Raw genomic sequence first — 26,199 nt, forward strand, 5'->3', positions numbered from 1 at the left:
TTCCCAATCATCGTCCCGTAAATGTGTCTCGGGAGAATGTAAGGGAATTTGATGAGTTTCTTTGCCAGTGAAGTGTGTTTTTTTCAGGTAATTCCAATACTGCCACCAAGCATTCCTGAAGATAGTAGAGGTATTAGCACATGTTACCTCATCCTAAGTTTCCAAATCGGTCCTTCTCTATAGAGAAAAATGGGAATATTTGTTGTGTTATAACCAACATCGAGGTAGAATGTATGTGACAAAGCAAAGTAATTGCCATGAAAAACATTACTTACACATAACTCCTGGACGAACACCTACAACTGGCATTTTCCTTCATCTTCAGTATAATATTTCCATGATGGGAAAATACACACATAGGATTTAACAACATCTAATGCAATAGATGCTAAACTACGAATGGCTGGTTGTGCTTCGTCCACAGGAATAGGTGTACTAACTGGTGGAGTTGGGGTTCGCCGTGGTAGTACTGGCGCTTTGGGCACTGGAGCTGCCTTACTAACTCTCTTGTTTGGGAGCTCTATGGTGGAGATGGTGCTGTGTCAACTGGAACTGGGTTACTATCTGTTGGGGTTGGGGTTAGATTGGGTGAAGCTGGTTCTCTATCCATCGCAGTAGGGGTACAATCTATGAGATTCTGGGTTATGTGTGGTAGGTCTGGTTCTCGTGCATGTACAACCGGGGTGCTATCTCCACCAAGAGGTAGCACTATTTTATTTGAAGACCGTGTTTTTACTCCGCTAGATACTGCCATCACCCACTCCAATTCAAATGGCTAATAAACAAGAAACGTAGTTGAATGTACATACCTTATATGAGAGACAGATGCAATAGATAGTGTGGAAAATAGGGAGCATGAAATAGTTCACATGTATATTTTTTAACAAAAAGGTTAGCATGTCATAATTTCACATATATGATGTCTATCTAAACTGAATAGCATAGCATGACATAATTCGAAGATATGATGACTAACTAAACAAGATGGTATGAGATAATTATATGATGTCTTTAGTAAATAGGTTCGCATGACATAATTCACATACATGTTATGTAAGTAATCAGGATCGCATGATTTAATTCACATATGTGATTTATATACTAAGCAGAGGGCATCCGCATATATGATGTCTGAACTAAGAACATGGTGTTGAATATTGTGTATATGATGTCTAAACTATGCAATGCAAGACACCATATGCATGATATGAGCAATATAACTGTGCCAAGTTAGAGAACACACCTCGGTGGGGGAATAGGTCTGGTCACCTGTCTCTAAATCCATCTCTGAGGAGCTATCGAGACCCAGCAAGAGATCTGGTTCGACAGGTAGCACCGTCTGCTCTGAAGACCTTGTTTTCACTCCAGATTTTTCCATCACCCACTCAAATGGCCGATTCACAGGAAGAGTAGTTGAATGTACAAACATTGTCGACAAATGGAAATGTAATGAAGAAAAGGGTAGGCAAGTTATCATTCAAATATATGATGCCTGGTTAAACAGGATGACATTGCATATTTCACATATATTATGGCTTGGCTAAATAAGATGAGATTGCATAATTCACATATATGATATAGAAACTAAACAGGTGGCATTACAGAACATGTCTAAACTAAGCAGATGACATATATGATGTCAAAAGTAGGCACTACAAGGCAACATATGCATGATATGGCCAACATCATCATGCCAAGTTAGAGCAAACACCTCGGGGGGTAAATAGGAGTGGTCAGCTGCGTCTGAATCTGCCTCAAAACAGATATCTTCCTCTGGATTACAATCTGGAGGGGGGGAGAGGGTTTACCATTGAACACGCCATGGAGCGATGTCTGCATGACATTGTATTGCGGTGCAAAACTCTTCTCTTTTTCTCTACATGTATAGCATGACTGTGTACAATATCTGACATGCATACGAAAAATATAGTGAGATTATGTAAGGAGAGCATGCAGAAATCTAGAGTGATGGTAACAACCAGTGGATGGATCCAAAAATAATGATAGCAGGCTGATGATAGCTTTAATTAAAAAAAGACAGATGATGATCGCTTTACTATTTGTTTCCCACCCAAGATGAACAACATAGGCATACCCTAGGTGAACCAGATAATAGACAGAGATACTATTCATTGCAGCCTTGATATGTGCCCCACGAGTAATTTTTAAACTCAAGTTTGAACATTAATTTGGACTTGACTTGGAGTCTAAGAGGTGAAAATGATGATAAAGTAGCAGGTAATATTAAGCAATGCATAACATAAGCAGAAACAAAAGAGTGCGACCTCTCTTGTGGACCGGTGTACTCCTCAGGTTCATCTGCTGAGTCGATGATGGTGATGCAGCTGCGGTGGGTGCCGGAGGCAGGGAAGGAGATCTGAGGCGGTGATGTCTGGTATGATGTATGCTTCTGTCGATGGAGTAGCTCTGGTGAGGTGGACGAGGTCTCGACAGGAGAAGGACAAACCACACAATGTTTTCTTCTACACCTATATGTCACTAAAGTAATTATGTAAGGGCTCCTTTGGCTTTCAGGAGTCTAAAAACGCAGGGATACGGAAAACACCAGAATATGATAGGAATGCACGTGGGAAACAAAGCATTTGTAAACACAGGATTTCTGTCAACTTGGCTGTTTGGTTCACAGGAATTGGAAGAGCAGAGGAATGCAAAGAAACACGGCCAAATTAAAGTGAAACCATATGAAAGTGTGTACAGTTAGAATGTTATTCTGCCACTAATGCACTTAGTCTTGTTTTCATGCACAGGATTTTGAAAGTAGGTCCAGGTGGATGTTTTGCTCCATTCCTTTCAACGAAATGCATGAATAATTGAAAAGTAGAGTGCCATAGGAAAATTTCATATTACTATGTTTTTCCTTCACTTTTTCCTTTGAACCAAAATAGCCCTAATGGATCGACATGAATGTAGAGTAATAAGTGATGCGACAAGTGTACAACCTCTTTGGCATAGCCGTGTCGAGCTCAGCATCATTGGGTTGGTCGCTGAAGAAGTTGCGGCAGAGGTGGCTGTCGGAGGTGCGGAGGAAGATCTGAGGCGTCTGTAGACGGTGTCTGGGGTACTGCTGTATTATGATGGATGGTTCCGTCATTGAAGCAGCTCCGGTGAGCCGTAAGACGTCGAGGCTGGAGCAGTACAAGACAAACATCGTTAATCTCTAGGATTCTAATAACATCTCCAATAGATGATGTAAAATACATTACCAAAAAATTAAGATGTAAAATTTACATCACCAAAAAACACCTGACTACAACAGATGAGGTAAAAACTGTTGACTCTGAACTTAACTACCGAAACTGAAATTTACTGTGGAATCTGAATGTTACTGTCGAAACTAAACGCACTGGTAGTAGAGAGGCACTTCACATGTAGTTTAGGCCGCTTGAGCACTAGTAGTAGAGAAACAGTGATCTAAATCAACAGGCAATCGACAGGGAACACAATAGCAGATAGCAGCCGGAGCAGTAGCGCCTGGAGGAGCAGCGCGAACTAGAGCCAGAGTAGCAACTCATAGTACGTACCCCTAAGTCACTAAATAATAGTACATTTGATGTACTAATGAGATCTTCATAATCTAAACCATGTTTCATACGTACTCCGTGTTTATCACACAAAGTATAGTGCCCCTCCCCCTACATTATGACAAGTATTTAGCCCTGAGCTGCAAAAGCCACACATTATCATAAATTCAAATAAATGTTCTATATATTATATGTAGTATAACACATTCACAACCACACCATGCGTATCACCATTATATATATTCATGCATGCGTCGGTTTAAAACACTATGATATCTTCTTCAAATATCCGAATCCACTTTCATAATGAATTATGATCTCTATCCGTCTTTTACACCCACACAATCCTCTTATATTTGTAGCTAGCGCTAATTTTCTCTTTTGCATGCACACGCCCGCCTCCCTCTCACCCTCCCTCAGCATTCTCTAGCTCCATCACGCACATTCGTCATTTCACTTTAGGTCGTTCATCCACGGTGTGTGTAGGCCCCCCAGCTCCTTCTTTCCGGCACACACCAATCAATATACCTCTCTAGCCAAGTGTGCCTACCACAAACACAAGCTTTCCCTCTTCTCTTATCACCATCCATGCCTCACTCCCGCCCCTCTTTTCATCGATCTCATACCCACACACTCCTTCCCCCTCGATATAGTAGGCCTCTCTCACCACCTCCTAGCTGCATCCCCCTCTCTCTATCCTTCTCCCCGGGCCTTATTTGCTTCTAACACATGCATGCATGTATACCGATCGATCTCCCTACATATACCTAGGTCGACTATAACTCTTTTTCCCCATGCATCGATCAACGTACCTCACAAGTTATGTCTCTCCCTTTCTCCGACAAAGGACGATTGATCTTCCCATGTAGTTACGTCTGCTTACCACAGACATATCGCCCCCCTCATCATTCGTGCATGCCTCCTGACCCGTCTCTCACACGCACGTGCACAGACAGGCAGGCATCCCCTCTCCTATTGATATTGCAGGCGTGCCCTCCATTTGTCTAGCAGGCCTCTCCCACCATTTGTGAGAAGTAACTCCGCCACCAACCCCTCCGACACTCTAGCTCTGTCTCTCTCCCAACCATATTCCTCTCCTACACATGTGCATGGATGCCAATCGATCTCCCTCAATACATAAGGTAGGTTTCTCTCTGATATGTCTCTGTTGTATCTACTTTTCCTAACGCTTTTCCTCTTGTTTTGGACTCTAATTTGCATGATTTGAATGAGACTAACCCTGACTAACGCTGTTTTTAGCAGAACTACCATGGTGTTGTTTTTGTGCAGAAATAAAAGTTATCAGATTGGAACGAAACTTTGCAAGGAATTTTTATATGAATAAAGAAAAATACTGGAGCCAAGAACCACCGGAGAGGGGCACCTGGGTGGGCACAACCCACCAGGGCGCGCCACACCCTTCAGGCGCGCCCAATTGGGTTGTCCCCACCTGGTGGCCCCGCAGACCCTGAAACTAACGCTATAAAATCCTATTTTTCCAGAAAAAATCAGGGAGAAAGAATTAACATGTTTCACGAGACGGAGCCGCTGCCGTCTCCTGTTCTTCATCGGGAGGCCGGATCTGGAGTCTGTTTGGGGCTCCGGAGAGGGGAATCTTCGATCTTCATCATCACCAATTCCATGATGCTCCCCACTGAGAGTGAGTAATTCCTTCGTAGGCTCGCTGGTCGGTGAGGAGTTGGATGAGTTTCATCATGTAATTGAGTTAGTTTTGTTAGGGTTTGATCCCTAGTATCCATTATGTTCTGGGATTGATGTTGCTATGACTTTGCCATGCTTAATGCTTGTCACTTTGGGCCCGGGTGCCATGATTTCAGATCTGAACCATTTATGTTATCACCATTATATCTATGTTCTAGGTCCGATCTTGCAAGTTATCATCACCTACCACGTGTTATGATCCGGCAACCCCGGAGTGACAATAGTCGGGACACTTCCCGATGACGACCGTAGTTTGAGGAGTTCATGTATTCACCGTGTGTTAATGCTTTGTTTCAGTTCTCTATTAAAAGGAGGCCTTAATATCCCTTAGTTTCCAATTGGACCCAGCTTCCATGGGAGGGTAGGACAAAAGATGTCATGCAAGTTCTTTCCATAAGCATGTATGACTATTTATGGAATACATGCCTACATTATATTTATGAACTAGAGCTATTGCCGTATCGCCCTAGGTTATAATTGTCACATGATGAATATCATCCAAAAAATTGCTGATCCAATGCCTATGATTTTCATACATATTGTTCTTGCTAAGTTAGTACTGCTATTGTTACTATTGCACTTGCTACAAAATCACTACTATCACTGTTACCGTTACTATTGTTGTTGCTACTACTGTCAAAACTATCATACTACTTTGCTACTAATCACTTTGCTGCAGATAATTAATCTCCAGGTGTGGTTGAATTGACAACTCAGCTAGTAATACTTACAAATATTCTTGGGCTCCCCTTGTGTCGAAACTATAAATTTGGGTTGAATACTCTACCCTCGAAAACTATTGCGATCCCCTATACTTGTGGGTTATCAAGACCTTTTTCTGGCGCCATTGCCGGGGAGCATAGCTATATTTGTTGAGTCACTTGGGATTATTATCAATTTATCGCTATGAAGAATCTGAAGGATGCTAAGACTAAGATTTTTCCCTCTAAGATGAGGGGAGGTAAGTAACTGCCATCCAGCTCCACTTTATATTCTCCTTCTGTTACAAGTAAACTTGCAACACCACCACATGCTATTAATTCTGATATGTTGCAAGTTATTGGTGATGCTACTTCTACTATGAATGCTACTCATGATGATGCTAGTACCTTGCTTGATGATAATGTGCCACCGGGTGAATTTCTTGATGAACAACTTGCTAAAACTAAAGCTTTTGAGAATGCTGAAACTGATGAAGAGCTTGAAACTGAAAATCCTTAAACACCTATTAGAACTAGCCCTCCTAGATATGAATTGCCTAAGGTACCGGAAGGTTATGTTATGAATGAGGAGACAACTAGAGATATTGTTGCTTGTAAGGATAGAGATGACCTAGAAAAATTATTATGCAACTATAAAGAAAGGACTTTGAATGCTAAAATGAAATGTGATCCTTAGTTTGCTACTTCACCTATCTTTATTGATGATATGGATTTTGAATTCTCTGTCGAACCAGAGTTGATTACTTTGGTTGAATCTGATCATTTCCATGGTTATGAAACTGAAACTGTTGTGGCACATCTTACTAAGTTGAATGACATAGCCACCCTTTTTGCTCATGATGAGAAAATTCGTTATTATTATATTCTCAAATTATTTCCGTTCTCATTGAAGGGTGATGCTAAAGCTTGGTACAATTCTCTTGCTCCTGGTTGTGTGTGTAGTCCTTAGGACATGATTTATTACTTCTCTGAAAAATATTTTCCTGCTCATAAGAAACAAGCTGCCTTACAGGAAATATTTAACTTTGTGCAAATTGAAGAAGAGAGTCTCACACAAGCTTGGGGAGGATTCTCCAATTGCTTAATGCTTTGCCTGATCATCCTCTTAAGAAAAATGAAATACTTGATATCTTCTATAATGGACTAACCGATGCTTCTAGGGATTTCCTAGATAGTTGTGCTGGTTGTGTTTTCAGGGAACGAACTATTGGGCAAGCTGAAGAATTATTGAATAACATATTGAAAAATTATGATGATTGTACTCTTCCTGAACCACCGCCTAAAACCACTCCGAAGAAGGGGGGGGGGTATCTTATATCTCAGTCCTGAAGATATGCAAGAGGCAAAGAAATCTATGAGAGAAAAAGGTATTAAAGCCGAGGATGTCAAAAATTTACCTCGTATTGAAGAAATACATGGGCTTGATACACCACCACCACCACCTAAGGTGGTAGAGGTAAATTCTCTAATGAAATTCAATGACAGTGATAATCCTCACAATATGCACCCTATCCAATGCCTTTATGAGTTTGAAAATTACATTAGAAAGCAAGATCACTTCAGTGCAAATGTTATGAAATAATTGAAATACAATTCTGATATGATTGCTCACTTGAGTGACTTGTTATTTAGAATCTCCAATGATGTTAGAGTTGTAGGAAAACATGCCTCTATGGTTCAAACTCAATTAGAACAAGTTGCTAAATCTCAAAGAGAATTGCTTGATGAAATGAACAACAACATACATGACTTTGCTGTTAGAGTAGGAACCACAGGAGGTAAAATGACTCAGGAACCACTTTATCCTGTGGGACACCCAAAAAGAATTGAGCAGGATTCACAAAGGAATAATACCAATGCACCTAGTCTTTCTAAAAAGAACAAGAAAAAGAAAAATGATAGGACTTTGCATGCCTCTAGTGAACCTGAAATAGAAAAACCTTCTGATAATGATAATGATGTTTCTATTTCTGATGCTGAAACTCAATCTGGTAATGAACATTCACCTAGTGATAATGATAATGTTCATGAAGATACTCAACCAGACAATGAAAAAGAACTAGATACTGATGTTGAAATAGAACCAGCTGTTGATCTTGATAACCCACAATCTAAAAATAAAAGATATGATAAAAGAGACTTTGTCGCTAGGAAACACAGCAAGGAAAGAGAACCGTGGGTTCAAAAACCTATGCCCTTTCCACCTAAGTCAACTAAAAAGAAAGATGATGAAGAATTTGAACGCTTTATTGAAATGCCGAGGCCAGTCTTTTTGCGTACTCGCTTGACCGATATCTTGAAAATGCCTCCTTATGCAAAGTACATGAAAGACATCATCACCAATAAGAGAAAAATACCGGATGCTGAAATCTCCACCATGCTTGCTAATTATACTTTTAAAGATGGAGTACCTAAAAAACATGGGGATCCGGGAATACCAACTGTACCTTGCTCCATCAAAAGAAATTATGTGAAAACTGCTTTATGTGATTTGGGAGCTGGTGTTAGTGTTATGCCTTTATCTTTATATAGAAGACTTGATTTGAATAAACTCACACCTACTGAAATATCTTTGCAAATGGCTGACAAATCAATTGCCATACCTATCGGTATTTCTGAGGATGTGCCCGTTGTTGTTGCTAATGTTACTATTTTGACTGACTTTGTTATACTTGAGATGCCCGAGGACGACAACATGTCAATTATCCTTGGTGGACCCTTCTTGAATACTGCAGGGGCTGTTATTGATTGCAATAAAAGCAAGGTCACTTTTCATATCAATGGTACTGAGCATATGGTGCACTTTCTAAAGAAACAATTCCAAGTGAATGGTATTAATGTTGTTGAAAAATCTCCGACAATCACTATTGGAAGTTTTCAACTACCTCTACCTACTGTTAAAAAGAAATATGAAATGCTTATTGTTGGGAACATTCATATCCCTGTTGAGGTAACTTAGTGATTTACAAAAGTTCTTCGGTTTCATACTAATCGAAAGTGGTTGTTAATAAGACTTGATCAACCTTATTAATGGATCATTTTTTAGAGGTATGAAGTTGATGAATTTAGTGAGCACTGCCTTCTGTCCCTACCTTTTGTTTTCTGTTTTTATTAGTTAAATAAAATAAAATGCCATGTTTTACCTGCTTTCTGAATTTCCCGTGCAATAAAAAATGACCCAAAAATAAAAGTTCTCAGAATGCTCTGAAAATTTAATACGATTTTTTCCGAATATTTAAGAATTTTTGGTGCAAATAACATCAGAGGGAGGTGCACCAGGTGGGCACAACCCACCTGGGCGCGCCAGGACCCCCAGGCATGCCTTGGTGGGTTGTGGTCCCCACGTGGGCCCCCTCACTTATCTCTTCATCCCACATCACCACCTACCTCCAGAAAAAATTCACCATTGCTCTCTCTCTCTCTCGTGTTCTTGCTCTCGAACGCACGGATTTTGATCTCTTTGCTCGAAGCTCCGTGTCTGAAACTGTTTCGGGGGATTGTTGCTTGCTATGTGACTCCTCCATTTGTCCAATTATTTTGCTTTAATGGTTTATATTTTGAATAATTAGCTACTCTTGGTGCTGTTGTAGATGAGCTTGCATGTTGAATACTTAGAGTTCTAAGTAGTTTGAATGCTTGCTATGGACTCTATGTATCCCTATGAGTAGTTGCTTTCAATCTTGTGAAGTTTAGTTAACAAATTTTTGTAGCCAAAAACTTTCAGAAAATTGTACGTGAATATGATGAACCTCTTTGGAAGGAGTTCTTCGAGGAGGAGATCCTCGGAGGCATCTTCTAGTAGCAGCTCCGCTCGTCGGTCTTATGTTGAACCAAGTGAAAGTTCCATACGAGATGCTGCCACCAAAACATGCTTATGGCCATGTGACGATTATATGGCGAGTGTGGGCATTAAGGAAGAATTTGAGCAGTATGTTCACAATACCGAGCTCGGTCCCTACATTTCAGATAGGTGCAACCAACACCTCACTCTCACTGAATCATTTGTCAAAGGATTTAAATTCCATCCCTATGAGTCTAGGGTGTCATTTAAATTGTATGAAAATCCATTCACCATATCCTTAGAGAGATTTGCTCACCACTGCAAAATCCCATTCTGGGGTTCGCTTGACGAACCGCCAAGGTCTAAGTTTGAGATATTCTTGACTAGTCTTTGCTATGGTGAGACTAGGGGAGTGACACAAGGTAGAATAAAAAGCATTCATTTTCCCGCAATCTAGTACTTGGCTTTATTTAATGGAAAATGCATTGTAGGCAAACAAGATTGTAGTACACTTTGTGCTCCAGACTTGAGCCTCATACGCACCACTGTCACTAGTGACAAGAGTTATAACCTTGGAGCGATTATTGCAGTAGGTTGCAACACAACGCTGGTAGTGGATATTTTTATGGTGGAATCTATGCCACACGTTTAGCGAGAGAGCTGGGGGTTTCACCTTGGCCTTATGACCCTATTTTACCTAGGCAGTACTTAGATTTTGATGCTATGAAACATCATAAGATCCTTAGTGGTGAACCCCATAATTTCACTTATAAACTTTTGTTTAATAAAAGTTCCGTTGTGCACACACATTTTCCCGCACCCGCTCTCTTTGATGTTCACAGTAGGGGAAGATATTTTGTTCTTCAGAGCGAGGCTCGAGCTCATAACGCGGTAGTTGTGGTTGCATGGCGGGCCAAGGAATCCGCACCGAGAGCCTCCGTGAGCTATCACTCCGACCATTATGTAGGCTACTCACTGACTATCAAGTTAGGCCAAAAGCCTATGCTTGGGGGAGTACGTATTCGCACCGACATTACATTCATGTTCACACATTTCATTCCAGTTGTCGGTGTCCACACTCTTTCATTGTATTATCCATGTTAAATTTATTTTCTCGCTTTCTTCTTGTGTGTTTGAAAAACTTTGAGAAAATACAAAAATATTTCCTGCTTCTTTTTTATTTTTCTTTCTAGTGTATCTAAAAATAAAACCCAAAAGGACTTCCTTGATCTTCCTTTACTTGTTCGGAGCTTTCCTGTGTAAATAGTTTTTCTCGTTTTTGCTTTTGCCTTTTATTTGCTTGTTCAAGAAAAATCAAAAACTCCAAAAATATTTCTCTGTGTTTCTTTTATTGAGTTGTACCGAGGAGAGGACAACGATGAAAATGTTGAGTGGCTCTCATATGCATTATTGTTGATCTAACAAAGAGCCCATATTACTTTGTCTTCTCCTGTTGAATAAAATGCTTGCAGATTCCAGCTTAGTCCACGACACTCTTGCACTATTATTATTTTCATATCATTCGGTCGTGCAAGTGAAAATCAATAATGACGATATTTGATGAACTGGTCGTGGCAGAGAGAAACGGGTATGAACTCGACTTGTTCTATTTTTGTAAATATGTTTAACCTAGTATCCATGATTCAGCCTATTATGATCAAACATGTTTGCAATGACAATTAGAGATTATAGTTTCTCATGTCATGCATAAGTAGCTAGGAGTGGATAATGATTTATCTTGGATGTCAACATTGCATTAAAATGATTGTGATGTAGTATGATGATATGGTATCCTCCTCTGAATGTTCGAGTGGCTTGACTTGGCACATGTTCATGCATGTAGTTCAATCAAAACCAACATAGCCTCTATGATATTTATGTTCATGGTGTTCATATCCTACTCATGCTAGTATCCAATGTTACTTATTCATAATGCATATTCATGACCGTTGTTGCTCTCTAGCTGGCCGCTTCTCAACCTATTTGCTAGCCTTCACGTGTACTAAGCGGGAATTCTGCTTGTGCATCAAAAACCTTGAACCCAAGTTATTCCAGATGAGTCCACCATACCTACCTATATGCGGTATTACCCTACCGTCCTAAGTAAATTTGCATGTGCCACCTCTAAAAACTTCAAATAAATATCCTTTTTATGTGTCTGGATTGTTCATAGAACGACATGAGGTAATAAATATTCTTCCATGCTAAGCGGATTAATCTCAAGATGAGTGTTTATTCACTCGTCATTGCACGAGAGGGGCAGTAATAGGGATTCCCAGTCCCAAACTGCAAACAGAAAAGAGCTTACAAATAATCAAACAAAAACTCCTACGGAGTCGTAACCTTTACTTTATCGCTTGGAAACCGCCACTAATGTGTTTAGCATGGAAAATATTGATAACTGATGGTCGCAAAGTAAACAAGAAGGGTGCACCTCTCTGAAAGTGCTAGTTATCGACTAGAGGGGGTGTGAATAGGCGATCTTTATGGAAGTCTTCAAAACACGAGGTCTTTGAAGATAAACAAATGAAATGAACCTATTGATATGCAGCGAAAGATAGACTACACTAGACAAGCCATAGTCAAGTAAGCAATGTAGTGAAAGTATGAATACTATGAGCAACTAGGTAGTACGGATCAGAATGGAAGACAATATGAAGCCAAACAGGTAATAGTCTTCACACACTGAAGTCAATCGGATCAGACAGGCAAGCAGTGACTTCATGAAGACAAACAATAAAGTAAAGGGAAGTGGGGGATAGAACCAGTTGCTTGGTGGAGATAAGGATTTGGTAGACCAGTTCCAGTTGCTGTGACAACTGTACGTCTGGTTAGGGAGGCTGAGATTGAACTCAGAAGACCGCGTCTTCACCTTATTCCCCTTGAGCTAAGGACACCCAGTCATCGCCCAATCACTCTGGTAAGTCTTCAAGGTAAAATTCTAAACCTTCACAAACTTCGTTCACCGGTGATCCACAATGACTCTTAGATGCTCAGAACGTGACGCCTAACCAGCTGGAGAATTCACAGTCCTCAAGTGTAACAAGTCTTCAAGTCACGCGGACAGAAAGACTTCAGTGATGCCTAACACTCTTTGGCTCTGGATGTTTTGGGCTTTGTCCTCACAAGGATCTCTCTCTCAAATGCTTTAGAGGTGGGTTGCTCTCAAACGACAAAAGCCATGCACTAACTCTGAGCAGCCACCAATTTATGGTGTAGGGGGTGGGCTATTTATAACCTGGAGGCAACCTGACATGATATGTCTGAAATGACCCTGGGTCACTAAGGAACCGACACGTGTCCAACAGTCGGATTTCAAACACACGCGGTAGCTTGACTTGGGCTACAAGTAAAGCTGACTCATCCAGCTCTAGATAAGGTTTGCTCTTACTGTCTTCGCTCGAAGACATAGGATTTTGGTTGAGCATCACTTTAGTCACTCTGACTTTGTTCACTTGGACCCCACTTAACAGTATGGTGGTTCCTATGACTCAATAAAGAAGTAAGGAAACTACGAAACAACTATGTCTTCGCACTCCATAGTCTTCAAGTGAATGTCTTCACATGTCATAATCTTCATCGTGAATGTCTTCACGAACCACCATTGTCTTCAGTGTCTTCACACATTTTTAGGGGTCATCTCTGCAGGTAAACCGAATCAATAAGGGACTACTACCTGTGTTATCCTGCAATTCTCACAAACACATTAGCCCCTCAACCAAGTTTGTTGTCAATACTCCAAAACCAACTAGGGGTGGCACTAGATGCACATACAATCTCCCCCTTTTTTGTGATTGATGACAAACTGGTTGAAGTTTTCAATGGGGATAAAAGTATAAAGTTAAAGATCAAAGTCATTGTCTTCATAAGTTGCAAAAGGCCCTCCCTAAAGATGTGCATATAAGTAGTTTGCTTTTGAATGCAAATGCACATGGAAGGTTTTACTTTGTGGAGATCCTCTTCAACTTACGAAGAAAATTCATCATGCATATATAAGAATAGCAAAGGTAATGACATGCATAATGAGAAATGGGCGTCTGCAGAATGACTTCATGCAGAATTTATCATCGCATCACAAAGTAGCAGCAAAAGTAGCAGACGACCATCAAATTTAAGTGTTACAACTTAAGAGCCAAATAGTTTCAAAACGAGAGTTGTAAGAACTTAGCAATCATACCACCCCATATGGACCTGCTTGAAGACTATCAACCTCATATGCTTCTCCCCCTTTTGTCATTAAGGACCAAAAAGGTTTGAAGATATAGAGGATCTACTTGTTCCCAGTTGGAGAAGATGTTGGTGTAGGGTCGACGTTGGAGTTGGGTGGTGCAGGCGGGCCTGAAGCAGAATCATGGTGCAGAGAAGCCAGAGTTGGTGAAGTGGTGTCATCTTCTTCATCGACGACTCTCGCAACAACAGTTGCAGCTAAAGACGAATGTTCAGAATCTTCAATCGAAGGGATGCAACGCCAATTTGCAGATTGTGGAGGCCTGGAATCAAACTTGAAGCTCTTGGTGAAGCCATCTTCACGAAGATCATCTTCAGAGCAGAGCAATGTGAGGCTCTTCCAGGACCGCCGACAGGTTTCATGTGCGATGAATGAATTCTTGGTGGCCAAGTTGCGAATGTGATTTACATCAACCAAGAGACTCTGCATGTGACGCTTCAGCCAGTCATGATGCCTATCCTGCTTTTGATGTAGAGAAACCAGAACCTCATGGTCGTTGAGGACATAGGGACGCTTCTGAGACCTTTGAGCAATTGTGCTGGCAGTGGCTTCAGTATTGGCATGATGCGGCAGACGCAAATTGCCAGCCAAAGGATAAGCAGGTGTAGCAGAATTCGGCACATAAATGCCTTCAATTGGCTGCGTGAAGCTTTGGAATTCTGCATTTTGAAGATGGAGTGGCTTCTTTGCTGGCTCAGGGTAGATGGCTTCAATGGACATATCAACATCAGGCAGAAATACAACATGGTTGCACGCTGATGGTTGATAGTTGATGGTTGAATGAAGCTTGATCAAACGCATCACCCATGGAGCATAAAATTTTAGTCCAAAGAGATCAATCCCAGAGGCTGCAAGCTGTCGGATGAAGAAATCCTGAGTATTGAATCTGATGCCATTGATGATATAGAAAACCAATGTCTTCACACTGGTACGCATCGGTCCTATACAAACGGTTTTTAACCCCTTTCCATGACGGCATTTGGAACCGTCGCCTAGTGAGTGACGGTGATAGGGGGTCCTTCCCACATGACCCAAAAACCGTCGGGGATAGGGACCCTACAATACTCCTACTCATTTCTGCTCGCATTGCCATCGCAGTCGGTATTCTGTGGTGCTACGTTTACGATGCCCGGCCCATCACAAATGGTTCACTATTATAGAACGTGTATGATGCATGGCCCATCACAAACGGTTCACTATTAAGAAGATTAGCTAATCGTCGTATGAGTGTCGGACAGGATTACGAAACGTCGAACCGTCGTAACATCGTCATACACGACAACTATCGCACACGCTATTCTGTGGTGCAACGCTTATGATGCATACTTCATCAGAAACAGTTCATGGTTGCGAATCATGTACGATAAGGCAACTAACACAAACGTTTAGTTTGCCCGCACCGTTTGTGATATTGTCTGACATCACACACGCTTTGTAAACGGCAACTCTATGCATGCTTGCACACATTTCCTCTGTGTGAACCGTCTTGGATTATGGTGTATACCGCAAACATTTGTGTCTTACCAACCGTGTGTGCCGTAACAACCTGGATAGCGTAATTTCACCATAATTTAATTGCTGCTATTTCAAATTGTACCGGATTTGAATTTGAATTTGAATGTATGCTACAGCTTTATTCATATCCATCAGGTTCAAACAACCAATGCATTATTCAATTCATAGGTACATATGTTCAAGAATTACATAAGAACCAAATAAAGAATGATGAACCATAGTTGTATACTTGTACTATTAAAGACGGTAAAGAAAGAGGTGAAATATATTCTGGTTGCTGAACAAGGTGAAGTGGAATGCCCATATTGTGCCCTCCTCCATGTAGAAGGCACGCACGACTCTAGTCCAACCCCTTGTGATGGCCGACTGCCCATCCTTCATGGTCTTCATGAAAACATCTAGATAATCATCATGTTCTGGTAGAAATACTTTAACCTTTGCATGCCCACCAATCATGTAGTTTGAGAGGTAATCTTGAGTAAACTGCTTTGGCAACCACTGCAAAGGAAAAAGATTCAGACATTGTCATCTAACACAACTCATTATGGGCAGTAAAAAGAAGGCTGTAGAGTTCTTACTTACCATCCTGCAGTTCGCTGTTGTCTTGGATAAAGTGTAAACAAATAGTTTAATTGCCATCTTTGGACCCATTTTACTAACAATCTTTATCAGCTTCCTCACTTGATGCTGGTTCATCGATATCTCATTGCCCCATACGCAGAAAGGGTCGAAGCGCAGATCTTTACCAATGACATATGTACCTAAAAGCACCAAGTTAATATTAGAAGCTAAACAACAATTGCACAATGATGTAATACACCACTCTTTTATAATATGTATGTATACATCCGTATGTGGTAGTCCATTTGACATCTCTAAAAACACAAATATTTAGGAACGGAGGGAGTATCTTATAACATCCAATATACTCACATATTAGATGAATTAACATCTTATATTATGGGCCGGAAGGAGTTTAGTGCATTCTTACAAATTATTGGCTGATTAACTGCTGCTATATCCATTGTTACAGTTAATTTGAGCTAGTTCGGGCTCAAATAGACCTAAAGTATATCCAAACATGAGGGCTAGTTTGAGCTAGTTGCATCTATAACCGACCCAAAAAAACTATCTAACCCAAGAGGTGCTAATTAGAGCTAGTTCTCCTAGTGCATTTATTGCCAATCTAACCCTGCCATCCAAACAAATCTTTGGATGGAGTTAGTTCAGGGTTAGTCATGAGGTAGAAACTAACTCTAACCTCTAGCTAAGTTGAGTATCCAAACAGGGATGTGCTGTTGTTGTTGCTGCTGCTCTTCTACGTATATCTAGACATCATTAGAACATTAATGTAACACTCTTCCTTGTTGCTATGTAGCCTAGGATTGCATATTTAGACATTAAGTACAGTGCATGTTGCTATGTAGCCTCAGATATATTACATATGACCCTAGTTAACCTAACGATAAATGGTTTGCAAATATATTCAGTTAAAAGTCTGATTCACTGATTAGTCCCTTATCAGCTGCCGGCCTATATCGTACTAGCTACCGATATCCTGAACAGTGAGTAGATATAAGCCATGGATGAAACTAACCTCGATGGAAAACAACAATCATTCCCAAAGTTGTCCTGTGTAGGTACATCGAGAAGCATGTTAAGCACAACAGGCTAAACATCAACCAAAATTATTGATGGCAGACAAAATAATCTCCAAAAGATAGCTTCAGTGTACAGGTTTAAGCACGCTAGTAAAGAAAAACAAGTGGAAAGGGGTGCTAACTGCAACAGGCCTAACATTTAACAACAAGCAAACATAGTCATTCAAACTGGTATTGTGCCGATCTAAGTACACTGGTTATTGTTAAATAAAAATGGAAAGGCGTGTTAACTACAAGATGAAGCAACCAAATGTAGTCATTCATAGTGGTATTGTTGAAACTGGTACTGATGAAATTGAACTGCACAGTTCATACTTGCACATATAAAACATCACGTTGTGAATAACTGGAATAAACAAGGCATACTACGAACAACCAAAGATAGCATTTGAAACTGGACATATGCTAACTACAAACAACCGAACAATCAAAAAACTTTAGAAGAGGCATATGCTAGCTATAACAGGCTTAACAGCAAGCAAATATATGCATTCCTATTGGTATGTTTAAAACTGGATTGATGAAATGTATTGCACAATAAATAATTGCACATATAGAGCATCACATTGTGAACAACTGAAATAAACAAGGCATACTGCAAACAACCAGATATAGCAATTAAAACTGGACATATTCTCACTACACTACAAAAGGGACTCGACAAAACAAATCATGGGTTTCCCCCTGTGAAGAGGCACGACAAAAAAAATCATGGGTTTCCTCACTTATCACAGATGGGCTCGTTCCCGTGGGAAGAGCACGGACCCTGGATGCGCTCCATGTTGTTGCAGATGGGCTCCTTTCCCTTGGAAGAGCACGGCTGTAGGGTGCCCTCCCTGATGTCTCAGACGGGCGCTTTCCCCTTGGAAGAGCAGATGGGCTCTTTCCCCTTGGAAGAGCCGGAGAGGGTGCCGTCCTCGTGGTCGCCGTCGATGAGTTCTGACTTGGAAGCTATGGATCCCAAGCCAACATCGTAGAACGTGTCCTTCAGAAATGACAAAAGGGGCTCGATGGCGATGTAGAATGGCAAATTGTTGACAACGAGCCAGAGGATATCTGCGGAAGGGCCATGGGTGAGATCGATGGCGGTTGAACCCGAGGGGTTGGGGGTGGGCCACTTAACCTGTGACATAGCCCGCCTCAGGTCGTCGCTGTCGATGACCTCGATATCGTAGCTGGCGGCCGAGACATATGCCCGCATACTCGAGCCTGCTGCTTGAGTGCCTGCTACTAGTAATGGTCGTTAGCTTCCTTGGCGACGTCGGGCGAATTGATCGCTATACACCTCGTTTAGGCCAATCACTCCTCGAGCTCCACGGGAAACGTAGCCGAGCTTAGGCTGCGACGCTCTGGAGTGGGAGATGGGGATATGTGGGAAAGGGGGCGTTCGGCAGGCGTCATCTAAGAAACTCAGGACGACCTAGGTATGGAGATCGGTGGGTAAGCTGCATGGCAAATCGGTAGATGTTGACAATGGAGGCCTTGCGGCGGCGGCAGCAGCGGCGACGGGGACCTTGCTAGGGTTTCGAGCGAGGGAGGGTGTGTGTGTGCGCGCGCACACCCGAGGAGGTTTTGGTGTGTGTGTGTGTGTGTGGAGGGGTGTTCGAGGAAATGACACGGGTACTAAAATTTTTACTACACGGGAGTCAAACGCGGGAGTGAAATGCCGGGGCTATTGAAAATTTTGATGATAGTGCATCGCACACGGTCCGGAGATAACAACCGTGTGTTATGAAATAGAAAAACCCTCGAGGCGGGATTGGGAACAAGAAACATCGCACACGGTCCGGAGATAACAACCGTGTGTTATGAAACAGAAAAACCCTTGAGGCGGGTAGATATTTTCTAGGGATGCAGGCAGGATTGGGAACAAGAGACATCGCAGACGGTCTGGAGATAGCAACCGTGTGTTATGAAACAGAAAAACCCTCGAGGTGGGCAGATATTTTTGAGAGGAGGAGCCTCGTGGAGCCCAATGTACTGTGCGGATGTTTGCGTGACAGGGCCACCGGCGTGGCACACGGTTAGTTTGAGTGAACCGTGTCTGTTGCGTCATCTGACTTGTCTAATGTTCATAAATTTGGCAAAACAATGACGTGGGAGAGGGTCAGAACACGAACACACTTGCATGTGGACCAAATTTATGTATGAAAAGGGTGGTTTGATTTTCAAATACCAAATGCAACTTCAATATGGCACACAAAGCAGACGGTATTGCTTGCCCCCACCCACCTCATGTCGGCACGAAGGGAATCCTAAGCTATGAATGCATGCCCCCTCCCCCCAACCGAGGTTCACCTAGCAAAGTGCGAAGTAGCTAGCAGCCCCCCTCCTCCCTCGTGTCGGCACGAAGGGAATCATAAGCTATGAATGCATGCCCCCCAATCGAGATTCACCTAGCAAAGTGCGAAGTAGCTAGCAGCCCCCCTCCCTCGTGTCGGCACGAAGGGAATCCTAAGCTATGAATGCATGCCCCCCAACCGAGGTTCACCCTAGCAAAGTGCGAAGTAGCTAGCAGCTCCCCTCCCTCGTGTCAGCACGAAGGGAATCCTAAGATATAAATGCATGCCCCCCAACCGAGGTTCACCTAGCAAAGTGCGAAGTAGCTAGCAGCCCCCTCCCTCGTGTCGGCACGAAGGGAATCCTAAGCTATGAATGCATGCCCCCCAACCAAGGTTCACCTAGCAAAGTGCGAAGTAGCTAGCAGCCCCCCTCCTTCGTGTGGGCACAAAGGGAATCCTAAGCTATGAATGCATGCCCCTCCAACTGAGGTTCACCTAGCAAAGTGCGAAGTAGCTAGCAGCCCCCCTTGTGTCGCCACGAAGGGAATCCTAAGCTATGAATGCATGCCCCCGCCCCTCCAACCGAGGTTCACCTAGCAAAGTGCGAAGTAGCAACCCCCCACACACACTTTCAGTCGGCGGGCCAGAGAGGCATATCTCACCAAGATGGGTCGTAAAATGTACCAAGAATAATCCACCTTGGTTGTACAACCTCTCTCTTGTTGTTGGTCAAAGTGATGGCCGTCCATGCGACCCCGGAGATGGGCTAGCTCGCCAATAATCACGCAAGTAGCTAGTCCCTGAAGACAACCACTGCATGCGTGTGGCCCAAACATATGTATGGAGAGGTGTGTTTTTGAGTAACAATGGAACATTGATGTGGCACCGTCTTGATAACCCACAAGTATAGGGGATCGCAACAGTTTTCGATAAGTAAGAGTGTCGAACCCAACGAGGAGCTAAAGGTACACTACAAGAAATATGTCAACTAGTGACCTTTTGTCAGTGACCCTGGAAGAATTGGTCATAAATTTATGACCATTTTAGACAAATTGGTCAAAAGCTGTCTGGGGGGGGGGCTGCAAATCCTAAACCATAACGACCATTTTGATCAAAAAGGTCGCAATTTCATTAGAGGAAATGGTCGTAAAGCTGGCAGCACCGTCCACTGCCTCACGTCTAGCTGATAACGACCAATATAGAATGGTCACTACCCCTTTATTTTGAATGCATTAGGATGATTAGGCAGCCACCTCAGCAACCTCGCTTATGTGTCTGTCTAGGTGTCATTTTTGCTTAAATGTTAATATTCAACAGACAAGCGGGGCACACACTGACAGGCGGGACCCATTTGACAGGCGTGCCCGAGAGCTTAATTCGCCCAAAAAAGGATGCGCGAGGCGGGACTCGAACCCACGACCTCGCGCTGTTTAACTTGTTCGCTGCCACTGGGCTAGAAAGGGATTGTTGTCCATCTAGCGGAATGGCTCTATATATTATATAAAATAGCGGTTGTCTCTTGCCAAATCTAAGTCTTTGACAAGTGGGACCTATTCCCAGGATCGGACAGAGCCAACACTTAGCCAAAAATTTCTAGGTCTTCCGATGGGGGCGGCGGCGGGCTGCGGGCAGGGGCGTGGTCGGCGGGTAGGGGTCGGCGGCCGAAGCGACCAGCAGGGGCGGGAGCGACCGGCGCTGGGGGCAGGAACGGCCTCACCGCAGTTGACCTCGCCCACGACCTCGCCGCAGGTGACCTTGCCCACGGCCTCGCCGCTCGCCTTGTCCATGACAGGAAATCGTCGGGGGCGGGGGCGGGGCCGGCAGCGGAAGCAACCGGCGGGGGTGGAGGTGGGGCTGGCTGCCAAAGCGACCAGCAGGGGCGTGAGCGACCTGTGGTGGTGGGGGCGGGCGTAGGAACGACACCCACGCAAGGAGAGGCTCACCGAGCATGGGGGACTCGCCACCGCCGAGCATGGGGGACTCGCCACCGCCGCAAGCAGACCTCGCCCATGTATGCACTCCTCTCCTCCCCCCTCTCATCTCTCCCTCTCCTCTCTGTTGAAGTCATTGATTTGACGTAGATCTGTTAGGAGAATCTCCACACACACACATACTGATTTGATGTAGGTTTGTTTTAAGCTTGGAAAAATATCTTGGAAATGGCTAGAAATTGTGAAGAGAATTTCTGTTGATGAAATTGTTAGGAGAATTGCTGTTCATGAAATTGTTAAGAATTCTTTTGGAATTTAGTCAATTCATAGTGGTGAATTATGTTGTCAGCTATCAATAGAACAGAGCTCTCTGTTCTATTTTGTCCAAGAGTAAATTGCGTTGATGAAATTGATGTTGTTCTTTCCCTGAAACAGGATCCTAAAATTGCTGTTGCTCTCTGTTCTAAATTCCTGATTTATTTTGTCCATGAGTAAATAATGAATGCTGAGTAAATAGGATCCTCATCCATTTGGCTGATTCATGCCATGAGTAAATAATGAATGCTGATTTATTTTGTCCACCAAGTTGGACTAAAGTAGTGAGAAATTGGAAATAGCTGAATCTTGTGGTTAGGGAGTTAGCATATAAAGTTGGGTGCCATTACTTCCATCCATTTTCATTAATTAATGTTGATGCACTTAGATTGATTTGCTAAGTTGCAACAATTTATTGTCTTTGGCAGATGGACAGAAGCTGGATTAGAAAAGGAGTTAGAAAGTTTTCAAAAGAACATATGAAAGGAGTTGATTATTTCATGGCATTTGTTCGGGCAAATTTTGCCAACGATGCTCACATTCTTTGCCCATGTTGTGAATGCCTCAACCGTCCAAGAATGGCTCAAGGAAGAGTGGAAGATCATCTGCTTCTTAATGGGATGTCCAGCACATATGATAGATGGGTATATCATGGAGAACCTTTAGACAGACAACCTCAACATTTTGAAGCTGATACAGAGGACCCTCATATGATGGGTGGTGGTGATGCTGGCATTGATTTCATGGAAAAGGTTTTGCGAGATAATGCTGTTTTGGAGGAAGAGGATGGGAATGAAGATGATAGGATTCCTGACCTATTGAAGGATTTGTACGATGCTGAAGATCGTGCTAATGGACAGAAGTCGTTGTTTGCTGAGGTGTTAGAGGATGCAAAGCGCGCAACTCATGAAGGGGGTAAATTTTCAAGATTTACCTTCACCGTGAAGTTAATCCACATCAAGTCTTTCTACCGGATTAGCAATGCCGCATTCAACGCAATACTCCGTCTTTTGAGCTTGCAATTTCTTAATAGTTGTGTTCCCAGATCATATGATGAAGCATTGAGCATAATCCGCAGGCTGGGGTTAGGTTATGTGTCAATACATGTGTGCCCAAATAATTGTGTCTTGTTTCGGAAGGATTTAGCAAAGCATGACAACTGTCCAAAATGCAATGCATCTAGGCGGAAAGATGCTGATGGGAAGAAGTCAATACCGGAGAAGGTACTGAGGCACTTTCCCTTGATACCAAGGCTGCAGCGGATGTTCATCTCGAAGGAATCATCGCGTGAGGTACAGTGGCACAAGCTGAAGCGACAACCTGTGGACAATGAGCTGAGCCATCTAGCGGATGTAGAGGCATGGAAAGAGTTTGATAGTATACATTTAGATTTTGCTGCAGATCCACGAAACATAAAACTTGGCATTGCCACAAATGGGTTTAATCCGTTTGGGAACATGAGCACGTCTTATAGCATGTGGCCAGTTTTTGTGGTGCCATACAACCTGCCACCATGGGCATGCATGGATCAGTCCAACTTCATGATGTCATTGCTTATCCCGGGTCCAGAGTCTCCAGGAAAGGATTTTGATGTCTTTATGGAGCCCCTCGTAGAAGAACTGCTCCAGCTTTGGACTGGTGTACCTACATACGATGCCTTGAGTCTGGAAGAAAAGTTCAATCTACATGCTGCAATCATATGGTCCATCCATGATTTCCCGGCTCTGCACACTCTGTCTGGGAGGATCACAGCGGGTTATCAGGCTTGTGTCCATTGTGACAAAGACGCTTGCTCAAAGAGAATAAGGAACAAGATCTGCTATATTGGGCACCGCCGCTTTCTTCCCCGAAACCATCGCTGGCGAAGAAGCAAAGATTTTAATGGTGAGAATAAAACCCGTGACAAGCCAGCTGAATTCACTAAAGAAGAGCTGGAGCAGCAACTTGAAAAGGTGAAAGATGTGAGACCAGGAAAGCTGGCAAAGAAAAGAAAGCGTGAGGAAGGTCAATGTTGGGACCGGAGGTCTTGTTTGTGGGACCTACCATACTGGGCTGATATGAAATTAAAGCATAATCTCGATGTAATGCACATTGAGAAAAACATATGCGAGAATCTGCTAGGGACGTTTCTGAACATTGAAGGGAAGACAAATGACACGGTTAGTTCTAGGCTTGATTTGGAGGACACGGGCATAAGAGAAGATTTGCATCTACAGCACAATGAAGATGAAGATTCATTTGAAATGCCACGAGCATGGTATACAATGAGTAAAGAATAAAAGCTTGCATTCTATGAATTCCTAAGAGCGGTGAAATTTCCAGATGGTTATGCTGCTAACCTAGCAAAGTGTTTTACTTCTGATGGATTCAAGCTTTCAATACTGAAAACCCATGATTGTCACATCCTCCTCCAAAGGATTTTACCGGCGGGCCTCTGAGGAATCATGGACAAGGATATATATGAAGCGGTTGCTGAGCTGGGAAATTTCTTTAGAGAACTGTGCTGCAAAACACTCAAGTTAACTGTCCTAGAAAGACTTGAAAAAGAAATCCCAATTATTCTTTGCAAGCTCGAGAAGATTTTCCCTCCAGCTTTCTTAACTGTGATGGTCCATTTGGCGATGCACTTACCAAAAGAGGCAATGCTTAGAGGCCATGTGCAATACGGTTGGATGTACCCAATCGAAAGAAGGCTGCTTACTTGTAAGCGTTATGTGCAAAACATGGCAAGACCTGAAGGTTCTATTGCTGAAGCATATGTCGTTGACGAGTGCTTGACTTTTTGCTCTAGATACTTTGGTGATGTGGAAACAAGATGGAACCGGCCGAGCAGAAATAGAGAGCGGTCTGATTCGCAAAGTGGTGATGTCTCTGTTTTCAACCATGGTGTGAACTTTCTTGGAGCCTCACAATACTTGGAGGCTGGTGATGAGTATGACAAGATGGTTTGGTTTGTGCTCAGCAATTGCGCCGAGGTTCTACCATATATCGAGTACGCTATATCTTGTGCACTCATTATATCTTTTTTTGCTTGGGTTGGCACCAACCTAATGTTTTAATTCACATGTTTTGTTGGCATTGCAGGAAATGCAATGAAGAGTTAAATCAGGAAGAAAGCAATATCCATGTTGATAAAAGGGTTGCCAAGGGGTTTGCTAAGTGGTTTAAGAATCATGTGAGATCTTTAGCCACATGTTTTATGTTTTCTGTGTTATTCACCAATTGTTAAATACCATTGTTTGCTAAATGGTTTATTTGTGCAGATTGGAAAGTTGCATGAGGAGAAGAAGGTCAGTGATGATCTATTTGCTTTGGCATGTTTACCGGATAAGCGAGTGAGAGTGTATTCAGCATGCATTGCTGACGGTGTCCGGTACCACACCGTTGACCGCGAGGAAAAAAGGAAGACACAGAATAGTGGAATAGTCACTGAGGGGTCACATGATGGTGAGATCATTGACTTCTATGGTCAGTTGAGAAGCATCGTAGAGTTGCAGTACAACTCTAGTGGAGGCATCCATCGCTCGGTAGTCTTATTTCGCTGTGACTGGTTTGAGCTTGGTAGCAAGAAGAAGAGAGACTCTTTTGTCAAATATGATGGCCACTTCAAAAGTATCAACACTGCAAGGTGCTGGTATAAGAGTGATCCCTTTATTCTAACAACACAAGCAACAATGGTGTTTTATCTGCCAGACACTCTTTTGCACGGAAAATGGCGAGTTGTGCAAAACTTTCAGCACAGACACTTGTGGAGTGTGACTGAAACTGAAGTGGAAAAGGGCCCCGATGATGGTGGACTAACATACCAAGATGATGACTCTACAGAAGTTCCGTTGCAAGCTGATGATGACTCTATGGAAGTTCCGATGCAAAGCAGAGTGCGAAGGGACCGGGAACGTGTGATCGTTGGTGCTGCAACAGTTGAAGGCATCAAGAAAAGAAGAAAGGTGGTAGCGGATGGACATGAGAGCGAGGATGAGGAAGACCGGACTGATCATACTATGCTGCAATATTGTAGTGATGATGAGGAAAACAGGAGTGGGCATAGAGTTCCTTGTTTTCGTATCGACGACGATGAGTAGCGAATGGACATGAAGGTTATAACATTACTGCATGTTCCTTGTTTGATTGGTGATCAACCTTCTCTGTAGTTTTTGTTGATGTGATCCTGATGTAGTTTTTCTACTACAATTCTCTCCAAGTAGCAAAATGCATGAGACTTTGGTGATGAAGAGGCAGATGGTGAAGATACAATGCAAAATCTGGTGCCATTTTGGCTGATGGTGAAGATACAATGCATTAAAACTATGGTGCCATTTTGGCTGATACTTTGGTGCCATTTTGGTGCAATTTTTTGCTGTTTTGACTGATGTTGTTTTGGTGCCATTTTGGTGCTGTTTTAATGCTTGAAGATTGATCTCTTAATATGGTTGTAGTGATCATTAATTTTAGAGCAAAATATGGCTGTTATTTTTTTTTTGTTTCAGAAACATGAGAAAC

General features: G+C 42.6%; 2 protein-coding genes across 2 annotated transcripts; both read left to right on the plus strand.

Moving 5' to 3' along the window:
• Window positions 1-21,401: 21,401 nt before the first annotated feature.
• On the plus strand, window positions 21,402-23,978 carry LOC147986117 (uncharacterized). Its single transcript, XM_087541883.1, has 2 exons — window positions 21,402-21,464; window positions 22,128-23,978. Exons 1-2 carry the CDS (start codon window positions 21,402-21,404, stop codon window positions 23,976-23,978), a joined length of 1,914 nt encoding a protein of 637 aa, XP_087398009.1.
• A 663-nt stretch (window positions 23,979-24,641) lies between these two features.
• LOC147986118 (uncharacterized) lies at window positions 24,642-25,781 on the plus strand. The gene is made up of 3 exons (XM_087539987.1): window positions 24,642-24,691; window positions 24,784-24,874; window positions 24,963-25,781. The coding sequence occupies exons 1-3, from the start codon at window positions 24,642-24,644 to the stop codon at window positions 25,779-25,781; spliced, it is 960 nt and encodes a 319-aa protein (XP_087396113.1).
• Window positions 25,782-26,199: the final 418 nt, after the last annotated feature.

This window comes from Triticum urartu, chromosome 2A (assembly GCF_056163025.1).
Source record: "Triticum urartu cultivar PI428250 chromosome 2A, HENAU_Tu73, whole genome shotgun sequence".
NCBI lineage: Eukaryota > Viridiplantae > Streptophyta > Magnoliopsida > Poales > Poaceae > Triticum > Triticum urartu.